The sequence below is a fragment of the Struthio camelus genome, chromosome W, assembly GCF_040807025.1.
Source record: "Struthio camelus isolate bStrCam1 chromosome W, bStrCam1.hap1, whole genome shotgun sequence".
Taxonomy (NCBI): Eukaryota; Metazoa; Chordata; class Aves; order Struthioniformes; family Struthionidae; genus Struthio; species Struthio camelus.
The window spans coordinates 38731710-38744273 of record NC_090981.1 but is presented as its reverse complement, the minus strand read 5'-3'; the positions used below and the strand labels follow the sequence as shown (position 1 = coordinate 38744273).

At 37.3% G+C, this 12564-nt stretch overlaps 1 protein-coding gene across 2 annotated transcripts in view; it reads right to left on the bottom strand.

Annotated features, from left to right (window-relative positions):
- Positions 1–12564, bottom strand: part of LOC104150522 (EGF-like repeat and discoidin I-like domain-containing protein 3) — a 251960-nt gene that overhangs the window by 54522 nt on the left and 184874 nt on the right. For both annotated transcript variants that reach the window (XM_068925621.1, XM_068925620.1), the window contains 2 exons: positions 3527–3682; positions 2280–2424 (listed from right to left, as the gene is read on the bottom strand). In XM_068925621.1, coding sequence (XP_068781722.1) covers positions 2280–2424; positions 3527–3682 — 301 coding nt within the window. The remainder of the gene's footprint in view (positions 1–2279; positions 2425–3526; positions 3683–12564) is intronic.

Genomic DNA, 12564 nt, shown 5'->3' with positions numbered 1-12564 from the left:
AACAGGCCAAAGTGAATAAAAGTAAGCGCTGAGAAGGTAGTGTGTGAAAGTTTGCTGAGGACTGATAAGCTTTGGGCACTAGCATTCTTCTGCAAGAGCTGATAAACTCAGAACACCAAGAATCTGCTGAATCTCTACAAGGCCACTAAAAAACACTAACATCAACAACATGTAACTTGGAGCATATGCAAGATGACAGGATCTGCTATAAGCCGACGAAGATTATGTGACTGTATACAGACTGGACTGAAACAAAGGACCACGTGAAGCACTTCCCAAACATCTACCCCGTGTCCACTGGCATGTCAGTGTGACCCTCTGCTCCTGAGGACACAGCTGGGCTTGCCCTCCCTCCCAGCTGCTGTTGCAGACAGGTAACTATGAGTGAGTAAGTATTAGTGAGTGTTTGAGTGTGTGAATGTACTGCGTGAGTGAATAAGTGAATGTGTTGTGTGAACAGCTATCTGTTGTTAGTAACAGTTCGATTCTACTTACTACTAACAGCTTAAATGAATAAAAGGTATTCTAAGAAATCTTAGTTGTTACCTGTGTCTCCTCACAACTAAGTACACTCCGAGAGAAAGGAATTTACAGCACAGAGATGTGCAAAACACAAGTAAAGGCAGGAACACAAGGCCATGCGAATTAATAAATGCATATTTTACTGATGGCTAAGCACTGAAAATGCATTTCAAAAAATCTGATTACGGGTCCTGGTAAGTTAAACTATTAATGAGACTATAGTTGACCATATTGCTGAACATATTGCTGAAGTACGACCCAAGAAAGGATCCATTTTTAGGATGATCGTCCTGCAACATAGTCTCCTTCCCTTCAGTAGTTATTCTCTTCTCTAGCTCCATCACTTGTTAGAGAAGCCAGATCTCTCAACGTGCTTTTCAGCCTAAAATAGACCACCTGGAATAAGAGTGCATTAGACTGTCTTTATGTATAATTATACTCTCCTTTCAGCAGAGACTGAAATTGTTTTGCTGAGCCTTGGCTGCCTGCAGTTCTAAGAAATGATGACCTTGAAACTGTAAGGAGACCGCTGAAATGAATTCACTTCAGTAGCTTTCACAGTTCTTTGAGCAAAACAATTCCTGGTCATTCTGGCAAGGACTTACTCTAAATTGTGGTTCCAGAAAGGGAAGACAAAAAAAAAAATCTAATAGACTAAAGCAGCTAGACAGAATTTTCTATTTACTATCAAATCTATCTATATTGGAAAAGGGCTACACTGAGATTAATGCATTAGCTTTTCATTTCTGAATCTGGTTTTGATGCCACTAGGGGACTGAAAATTATTTAACTCCTACTGTTTTGATATATCATTCGTGAACTGGATGACTACTGTTTGTACAGTAAGCAGGTAGCCACATGAAAATCATTCTTAAATGAATTTGTGGCGCGCTCCCACTGGAAAAGGTTGATCCCTTGAAAAAGATAAACAAAGTTACATGCTTTACTGAATTTGTAAAGGAACATGGTTCTTGCAGAGATTAGCTAGAGGTCAAGCTCTACATTTATGAGCTATAACGTCTGCTACTCTGAACCTTAAGAGGGTTTATATTAGCTCTACTTTTTCACTTACTTTTCCTACAAGACACAATCACTGCCTCTGCTGGAAAGTCACAAAACAAATCTAAACTCAAATGTTTTCTAAAGCAGCCCAGCAAAATATATCTTATTCCAGTCCAGATGAAGCCCTCTTGTACCTCCAAGGATGCCATGCAACATACCTTCAACCAGCAGCATGATCACCCAGCAGTCATGAGAAATGACTCAGATTGACTTTGGTTCCTGGTTCTGCCCTGAGTCTGCTGTGCAATACCGAACCAACAGCTTCAGTTCTCAGCAACTGTTTCTCTTCCTATGCTTTGTTTTGGCTGTACCAAGTGGCAAGTTAGAGACTGTCTCAGTGTCTGTTCAATATGTACTATTACAGCTCCTGATATCTATTGGTACTTATTAAAACTGCTATAACTGACCTTTTCTAGGTTACACATCACTGGAGGCCAATGTGCTCAAAAAGATTTACTAAGAATTATGAGGTTGCTTCTATGCTACCCTACTACTACTACTACCACTACCCTGCCATAAGCAACTATTCTTGCTTATATCATGTACATAAAAAGAGACAAGTAAGTATCTGGTTAACCTCAGTGATGCCAACTGCATTTCACCATGAATAAATTGGATCTGTTTCAGACCACTGGCACAAAAACGTGTTGCTTGTTTGTTCATTTCTGAGATACGACAATTGCTGTAAAACCCACCTGATAACTCACAGCCAAGAAGTTCCATTCTCAATGTACAATGCCTTCTGCAGACCTGAGGATACAGCCGTATGTACTGTGACTTTATTGGTGGTGTGAAGGAGTTGGCATATGGAGTGTTGTTGTCCACGTTTCCACGGAACACCTACAATAAAATGACATATTCATAAAAATACGCTAAGAGAATTGAGATGTTCATTTCATTTCCATGGCTCAAACATACCCCCTTTGTTCTTCTAACCTTCCCTCCTCGGTTCTCTGTGACTTTTTCACAAATAGAGGCTGTTCTTTCACTTCTCATGCCCAGCACTCAGGGTTTTAAGGAAGGTATAACTGCCACTTACTTACGCATGCAGACGTTTGCTGCCTCTGCCGAATCAGGGCCTTTGACTTGTCACTCCTAGAAGCTGGAGCTTCTAATGCACTAACCTACTTCTTCTTTTCAAATTAGTGTATCACATAGTCCCTGTTCAATCTAGCCTGCAATTATTTACACTGATTGACATTTATTTTTTTCCCTATAGTTCAAGAAACTGCTCCAGCTTCTACTGAAGTCTACTGAAACCTTTCCATTGATCTCAGCGGGAGCTGAATTAAACCTAAAAACATTCTTCTATTCTCCTCGCTCTGACCAGATATGATTATATTTTGTTTTCTTCCCTCATTATACACCTTTTCACATTGCGTTTCAACTTTCTGCCTGCATAAGAGAAACTATGTCAAACATTGCTAAGTGTCTTGAGTGCTATCTTAACTTACACAGTAAAGTGATTCTTGCTGCTCTGCATGCAGAACTCTCTATAAAAGTAAATTGTAACTATAACACTTCTTACTGGATGATACTGTTTGTGCAATGCAGAGATTAGCATTGATGAATGAGTGCTATGCTTTTAAGGGTTAACATTAATCTGCTAGTGTAATAAAACTAAATTGAAAACAGAGTAATGAGTAATTACTGGTAAACTAATTAAAATGAAAATCAGTTAAGTGTAATAAACAGGATTATTCTAGCTTTGGGACACAATATTTTTACAACCATCAATTAAAGTATAAGAAATTCCTAGTAGACAGAAAGTGCAATTTTTGGCCATGTTTTTTTTTCGGAGAAAAATAATAACAAGGCAACATCTCAGACTGCTTTCTCTGTTTCTCTGTCAGGCAACTACGCTTATCTACTAGAGATATCTCATACTTCTGAAGGCAGCTAAACCATGAGACTTACGCATACAGAGATGACTTAATCTTACCATATCTTCATTTGTGCCTTTTACTTTGTACATTGACCAAGACTTCCCATCATTACTATATGCGATTTTGTAAGATTTTATATATTCTGGACTTCCGATCCTCTTGGCTCCTTGGGTTATTACTCCAGTGACTCTCATTTTCCTCTGCAGGTTTATCTGAAATAACAACACAATATCATCATTAAATATCTGAGGGACACAATGCTGTTACTAGATTCTTTTCTTTTTCTAACTCCAAGGAAAAAAAAGAGAACTGTAGCATTTAAATGACTATCTCAATTTTTGCATTAACTCCATTTATTTTTCATTCATGTCATATATAAATTAAAAAAATAAATGAAAAAAAAATTGAACAATAAGCATGCACTATATTGCTGTCTTTGTGTGTATGTGTATGCACACAGACACACACACAAACACAGCACTGGTATATATCTAAAAAGGAAATGCAACAACACTTTTTAATACACTTGTTTATTAAAGGCTGGATCTTCCATTCTACTAGAAGACAATTTAGAATTCCATCTGAAGGAGTCCAAGCTAACTTCAGGTCAACTTTTTTTTCTCAAAGCCTAAGTAAAAATACACAGATGCACTATAAAGCAATTAAACAGACTTTTCCTTGATACTTACTGAAAATTCATAGATTTAAAGATCATGAGCGAAATGCCAGTTCCAAAGCATTCAAGGGCAAAATACTAACGGCTACTAAGGGATGTGAACATTCCCAACGTATTTGTTTGAGCAAGCCTTCACACCACGAAGTAAAAAATGAAGGTGTACAGAGAGTTCAAGGTACAACACGCAGCCTTAATTTTTCCTTGCTTATCCATGCATGATATGTGAAAGCTAACTATATTCTTACAAAAGTCAGAATGTTATACTTCTAAATCAAATAATATTAGCATCCTCAACCTCATCCCTGTAATGAAGACTACCAAGAGGTAATCTCTGACAATTGCACTCCCACTCCTTACCAAGAGGCAGTTGAAACCTGTAACTGCTATACCAAATGAAGCGTAACAAAGTGATGTCATACTGTCAGGCTGGCATAAAGGTGCAGGCAGATGTGTGAAGAAAGGAAGTGAGTGGGAATAATAAAGAGTAATCAATCGGGAAAATGTAAATAACACATCAGGCTACTTTAGCACTTGCTTCCTCCTAAAGAACCTTCTCAGTGATCCCCAGCTGGTGGGGCGACCACCGCGCTCCCTCCTCCCTGGGCTGGCAGCCCCCAGGCAGGGACGCGGGAAGTCAGAGACAGGCCACGTATCACCTGGTAAGATGCCTCATTGCAGGGCAGTCTGAAGATTTTCTGTCACTTGCTAATGTCACCTAGGGTCTACTAAGGACGTAAAGATCAAATGCCAATGTTACGATATCTCACTACATACACAATTGGAGAGTGGGGAAAGACGATATTTTACTGCAGGTTCTTTCTGAGGAGTGCTAGCTATTTCTCAGCTACCAGAAATAGTTAGGCTTTCTCATACTTCTCTTTTTGAGGCAAGAGAAACGCCATTTTAGTTTTACCCCATTTGCCCCATATAAATAATGAGTAAACATTCATACACCTTTAGAATAACAATGTTTTTTTGCAAGAGATTTAGATCTGATTTGTATTGTTGTGCGAGAGAAGAGAAGCAGCCCCACAAAAGTTAAGAAAGATCTTGTAAAAATTCTGATCTATATCAGGAAAATTCAGGAAGTTTTGCAATTCCAATGTAGTGAATGGAACCAGGAATTTAGACAGGTATAAGAAAGAAGAGACTCAGGTCCAATCCATTTACAGTCTTGGGAAACTTCCTTCTTTCCACAGTCTTTCAAAAAAACCACCTCCCTCCCCCCAAATACACACACACACACACACACACACACACACACACACACACACACACACCTATGTTCTCCTGGAAAAAAAAGGATAATGTTATCCTAAGAGGACAACTCCAGAGCTTATCATCAGCCCTGAACGCAGACAAGCCTGTAAGTAAAGTGAAACATACTTGGTACTCCAAGATGTAGGTTAACCTAGAATAGCAAACAATTACACACAAAGGCTTCTAGAGGTTTCTTAGGCAAGTTTTACTCTCTATATGTAATTTAAGAATACTCTTATACTTAAACAGGCAAGATGAAACAAAAGAATTTGTCATCTAATATTTACAAAAGTGATAATACTTAAAGACCACCATCTCCAAAATCAAATTAGAAAAAGTACAGTCAAAAATAAAATAGTCTTTGCTTATTTGCCTTTCACATATGCTTATTTGCCTTTATATGTGCACACATAAGACATTTTATTGCTTGGAAAAAAAGGAAGATATAGTGTAGTACCAAACATGTTTTCTTTGATCCAGTCAGGCATAGAAGTTGGTATTTTTTCAGCATTACTCCCCAAATTTTTTTTAGCTAATGATCTAGGGAAGGTTTTTTGGATGAGAATTTATGTAGAAAATGTTTTTTCTTTAATGGAAGAAAGAGTAGTTTCCAATGAAAACATGGCTTTAACCACTTCATATATTCACAGACCGGCTCCTTTCCAGACCCCAGCCTCCATCTCTAATGCACAACAAAACAATTACTGCAATTTAAGAAGTAAAACAATGACACAAAAAAGCACCCAGAATTAATCTGCCAAAGAGCTTAATACTGAGGAAAAAAGAGCCCTATTGAATCAAAGGAAGATTTAGTTACAGAATTATCAGAAGTAAATAAAAATAACTTAATTTTTAAATACTCACTTAATCTGCATAATGTTTAACCTGTGTTCTTTGACCTTCAGGAATCAAAAAGCATTCCCTTTTTTCAGCTATACACCAATCCCCTTACTTCATATCTGGATATCTGCATGTATAAGCTATGCAATTTTATTTACATCTGTGTTTTAACAGATAGTATCTTTCCTTTTAGGATTTTTCTGGATCAGCATCCCTACTCTGAGTCGCAAACTGATTTTTGGCTTTAAACAGTATTGAGGTTCAAATAAATTAGGAAATAAAAATGGGACACACTGTTTTGCAATTAGGTCTATATATTCTGTCAAAGTTTGCAGGAGAACCCCAATGAAGGGGGAGAAAAAAACACTCAGAGATCCCTACAGCTTTAGAATGTACAAAATTGTCATGGGGCTGACTTTACGCCTGGGGTATCTCCATTCAGTGCATAAGGGTACACCAGGAATTAAGTGGCCCTTTGTGTCTGGGTTCTTCTACGTGCTTTAAATTTTTCATGTCAGTGTTTAGCAAAATACAAAATATTACAACTGTGCAAGGACTATAATGAGGCAGCTGCTGAAATCTTTCTTAGTTAATGTACTTCAGTAGGAAGCAGAGCTCCCCATGTGAAACGTGCACTAGCTCTCTTAGCACTAAAAGCATTTTAAACGCATTTTTCTCTGGCAATTGTGGAAAAAAAAAAACCCAACTTCAGACAGCTCTGCTTCGTGGATACAGGAGAAATATGGATTTAGGATAGAACGTTATATATTCTAATTACATACATGTCCTAGTTTTATAACAAATAAAGAAGTGAAAGTAATCAGGATAACAAGAGTTTAATAAATCACTTTGAAAATACAATAGCTTATTTAAGTATAAAGGACCCATATTCTTACCTAGACTAACCAGACAAATCAAGGCCAATAGTACTTTAAGAGAAGATAAAAAAAATCCCAATAATGTCAAAGTATTAATTTATGGTAAAGACCTTGGAAGCAGAAACTCGCATTGAAATTTGAGGAAAGAACAAAAAAAGAGTAAAAAAAAAAAAAGAACCAAAAAAAACCCCCAGAGACTAATCAGTTCTACTCCCCTTACTTACATTTAAAGTTATTTCGAGAGGAGGAGATTCAGATTAGCCAGTTGGCCTTTGTGCATAGTACTGCACCTGGGGGTGCTCCTGGGTCCAGCAATTTATATCTAGCCTAATTCACCCAACACAGGTCAGGGAATGTTCAAAAGCATACAAAGTAAAGGATGCCTGTTGCCTTTCTTCCTATGATTAAGTAGCACTCTATGAAACTTGAGTAAGGTGCTGTTTAACACATACAGGTAATAGAGTCTGCCTCAAGTAGTTTTTTAATATCGGTGTAATTACAGAACAGTCAGTAATCTGTGGGATGAAAAACTAAAATTAGCCTCTTGATTTGGGTTAGATCTCAAGATAAATCAATAGAAGGGCACATGAGTATGCTAAGTTTGGTCCTACAGTAGAACTGGATACAGAACTTCAATAGATCTTTCCTCCCCCCAGCTCTCCAAAATGAGGAAATTTATTTGAATTTTGGGTCTGAGGATTAACAGGAAAGCTACTGGAAAATAGCGATTTCTCTGGAAATAGCTACCATCCTCCTTTGCTTTTCAGCGGTCAGAGAGATGAACTGGCAGTGAAGGAAGAAAGTAGATAATGTACACCCGCCTGGGGAATCTCGTCTCCAGTGGAAATAAATTATCCCGGACTCGCAGTTGTTTCATGGTGGTGTAAACATACTGATTCAATTAATCTAAATCCGATTCTACAAGAAATAGATTATGTCTACATGATATACGGTGGACGATACGAAATCACTATGCTGATATTACAAGTCAGATAAAAGTTCAGCAACTAACAAACATCGGAGACAACTCAAGCTAATAAACAGTGCCAAGGGACAAAATATGGTACACCAGGTTCAATGCTGTATAAAATGTCCAAGGTTGAACTTATGTACGGCCCATCACTTGGTGCCTTCTATACTGTATCATACAGTTAATTTGCTCATAAAGAAATCTGTCTTAGGGTGCTAAATCATTCAGATACCTATGCTGAAGATGTAGCCAACCAAAACTGATCATTTAACTGGAATTTAACTTAAAAGAACCCACATCAGAAAGCCAACAAAAGAAATGGAAAAAGTATTTTCCCAAGAGCGATATGAACAAGGTAAATTTTCAAGTTTTTACAGACTGCATAGAGTAAAAATAATATAATATTTTTAGAGACAATTCAGAACTAATCCTGTAAATCTGCATGACGTGTACAGCTTCAGTTTCAGGTGTGAGTATATGTAGGAGCATAGGACGGGATGGAACCACTTGAAGCTTGTTTCCCATGATGGCTAGCAGCTGTTCAATAAACTGCTAGTCCAAATGGCTCCACAAAACAAAGACCAAAAATTGCAGTGATAATATGACACCAGGACACAAGTACAGTCTTCCTGCGGTAAGTGAGGTTTCCACATATGTGCGTGTGGTTTAACTTCTGACCTATATACCATCTTTTTAAGAAGTCTTTTTTGATAATATTTGGGAGACCTAATACATGAAGGCTGAAAGAGTGAATGGAATGAAATAGAAAGCATTAGACTTCAAGCTGCTCATTTGCCATTTAAGATATTCTTGTTGGCTGTGAAGAATAAGTTTGCATGCGTCTATCCGTGGACAAATATATACATATATTTCCATAACGTTTCATTTCTTTCTCTGTTTGTATAATTTGTTCCTCAGATTCAAAAAGCATACATGAAGGATTTATTTTCAGATTTTTTTTACTTTAAGGTAACAATAAGGCTGTTGAATTAAGCGGAAATGCTTAATTTTGAAGGCAAGATTAGTTCCTAAATGTCATTAAGGACCTAACTTACAATTTTGGAACTTAGAATTTGGGAAACACCACACACATGTTAGAGTGCTGAAAAATTTATTAGGACAATCAGCTAAAATCAGGTAAAATATCGAAATTCACTACACATACCCCATCTTCAGAGTGCAATCCATTTTCTTTTTATATTATTTTCAGTCTATTTTTTTCTATTATGAATAACATTAGTAAAAGAAAATATGAATAACTTTTCCTCTTTCTTAAGACACTAAGCTCAATAATCTGAAAAGATGAGCTTTTCCAATGGTCTTCTAACTTATTTCCATTTATGCCTGTTTTCTCTATACATGCTTTGGTCAGTTAAATTCTCTCTGGTAGAGTTCTGAAGCCAATGCTTTGTAGTCTCAACCTATGTGGCCTGAATGAAGAAGTTCATGTACTTTGCAATTTGAGATCAAATATTAGAGTATATTCAACATCCAGAAGCTAGGTACTTGACAAAAAAAATTTGAAAACAATCAGTTGCATCTGCATCTTCTGCATTATTAAATGTAAGAGCAGAGAAGAAGGATGACAAGGTGCAGTGACTTTAGGAAGATACCATATGCGATGCTTCTGCCCAGCATAAATAACTATAGTCCCCTCAGTTGTTACTGTACAATTAGCAATAACACCATTAACATTGATAGTACAAGTTTGCCTGAACTTTACGTTAAGTACAAGCTTCCAAAAAAACGCTCAGATTAAACACCTCACAAAATATTGACCTCTAAGACTGTAAATATGTATGTTTTAATGATCCTTCCTTTGTAACAGAAATTCAGTTTATAGTGAACTATAGTGTTTACCTGTTTCAGTTATGAGATACAATAGCATTGCTATAAATAATTCTCCATCTTTTCTGGCACCAAGTAAATTTCTTTTACTAAAAACAAAAGAAACAAAAAAAACTAGGGTTGAACACGGTATCAATGTTATACTGGCATGTGACGACTCTTTACAGCAACCTTTCTCTGATGATTTCATCAGTTTTTGAACGTTTAATTTTTTTCCTTCTTTTTAAAGTCATAATCCTGATAAAGCCAGACAGAGAGCACCCACAGAAAACATCTTCTGATGAGAAATAGGGACACTTGCCAATGGACATGTTTGTAACAAAATCTTAAACATATTTAGTTTCCACCCTTAAGAGGTATCACTCATAAACAGAAAAGATAAATCCAGAACGGGAGAACAGCCAAGTATAAAGTTAAAGTTAGTCTAATACTAAATGGGTGCAAACTGTCCAAGAGTAACTTTTGACTGGACATTAGAACAAAAATCTGTACCTCAAAGTAGTAAGGTTCTGAAACAGCCTGTAATAAAAAAGGACAGGGACAAGAAGAGTGATTGGTCTTGAGCAGGAGGAGCTTGAAGAAATCGGGAAAGGAGTACCCTGACATGATTCCTGCAAAACTGGAAAATGTAATGAGCGTGAAAGCTCCCTCCCATGTTTCCCTTTCCTCCTCAAACACTAGGGGCCCTGAAGGCTACCGAGCATTGCTGTTTCACTCTGACACCATGAACTGGAAAATGTAACGAGTGTGAAAGCTCTCTCCCATGTTTCCCTTTCCCTCCTCAAGCACTAGGGGCCCTGAAGGCTACCGAGCGTTGCTGTTTCACTCTGATACCATGTCAAAAGCAACAGGTTGCAAAGCAGGACTCAGTGCGTGAGGAGGTTCAGAAGCTCTTATTCTGCTCTTCATTGCACGCTATCACTGCACCTGTGATGTAAGAGGCTTGTACATCTTGCCCCTCTGTGTCGTTTTGTCACTCTCCTAATCAGCACTGCCAGCAGAGCTTTTCCAGATTTAATTGAGGGCATTATTGTAGTCAGGATAGCAGCAGAGATATGTGCTTTAACTAGCATCTAGATTAGGTAATATAGTGATTTATCCACAGTAGTACTCCAACTGTTGCTGCCATACTTGAAAGGGGATTATTACAAGGAGAAAAGCCAACATTTTTTATCTTATATTTGTGAGAGTCTAGGAGAACTCATACAGTCATTTGCTGCAAGTCATTTTTACAAGTGGCAATTCCTAGCTTAACTGCGAGATTGTACCCTGCAGATAAATCAATTAAGTATTCAGTTATTTCTGATCTGCTGTACAAACTCAAACCTTTTTTGTCCTGCCTACATGGATGCAGAGCCAACAAAGCCTCTTCAAAGCTTTGCCACTAACTCCTTTCCAAACTCATCTTCCAGCCACTGTTGTTTCTTCTGTCTCACTGGACTATCACACCTTACAGCAACAACGAATAACTCTCAGTTCTTTTCTACATTCACTTATGGCTTGTTCCCAGCCAATCATCTAGAAGTTCATGTCTAGCTGGAAGCATATCATCATCTTCGCTATCTTCAGTTAGACTATTTCCATGCTTCAAGTTCATCTGTTGGATCAGAGCCATAAACTGCCCTATTAATTTCATTTGCCCTCTGTGAAAAGATCAGCATATATGTTAAAATCCACTTATATGGAAAACATAAACACAGGGGTTGTTTAGACCAAACTGTAATGTTAATATAGAGTAGCATATGCTACGGATAATAATAAAAAGCACTCACCTGATCTGGCTTTTGTTGAGAACTTTCACTTTATGCCTCAGAGAGCTTACATAATTAGACAGACTAAAAACTTGCTTGGTCTGTTTCTTCTTATTACTAAGTCATTGTTTTAGTCCCAAAGGTAGTTGTTATGAATGTCATTAACTGGATGATATGAATTATTCAACTACTGGCATGTTTAGACTGTCATCTCAAAAAGAGGCTCATAATCAGTCTCACATTGTTCAGAGTTCTGTAGCCCAGGAAAATTTCATCTCATTTGCAAAGAATTGATTAAATGGTTATTAACCACCTGCAATGTAAGTTTAGCTAAGAAACAGTAGAGTGTTTTATTGCTGTTATTAATCCCTTCATATACCTTCAACTTGTGACTCCTCTTCCTGCCTTTGGCATGCTAATGCCTCTCAAAAAAATGTCCACAAAACATCTAGAAAAGTATCAATTAAACAACGTGTAAATGAAAACAACTGTCAGAGAAAATATCAATATGTATTTCCATATGTAAAATAGGTTTGATCTGGCTGACAGAGGTTAGTAGATAAGACGACAGACTCAGGTCACAGAAACAAAAACATACACTTCTGTTTTAATCCTACAAAGACCCTCATCTTTAGAGAACAGAAAAAAATTCCAAAAGTAAAAAATCAAAACTACCATGAAAATCTATTCAGGGAAAATTTGTTATTTTTCTGCCCATAAAGACCAGAGCTACTTTCTATTCCATTGTCTCCACTTGTTTTTAAGGCACTCTGGTAGTTGCACTCCAGTAAAAGCTATGATAACAAACAAGATCTCATTTGAAGCCCACTAAGGACAACTGGGAAGAATTCCCATTCTGACTCCAGCAGGC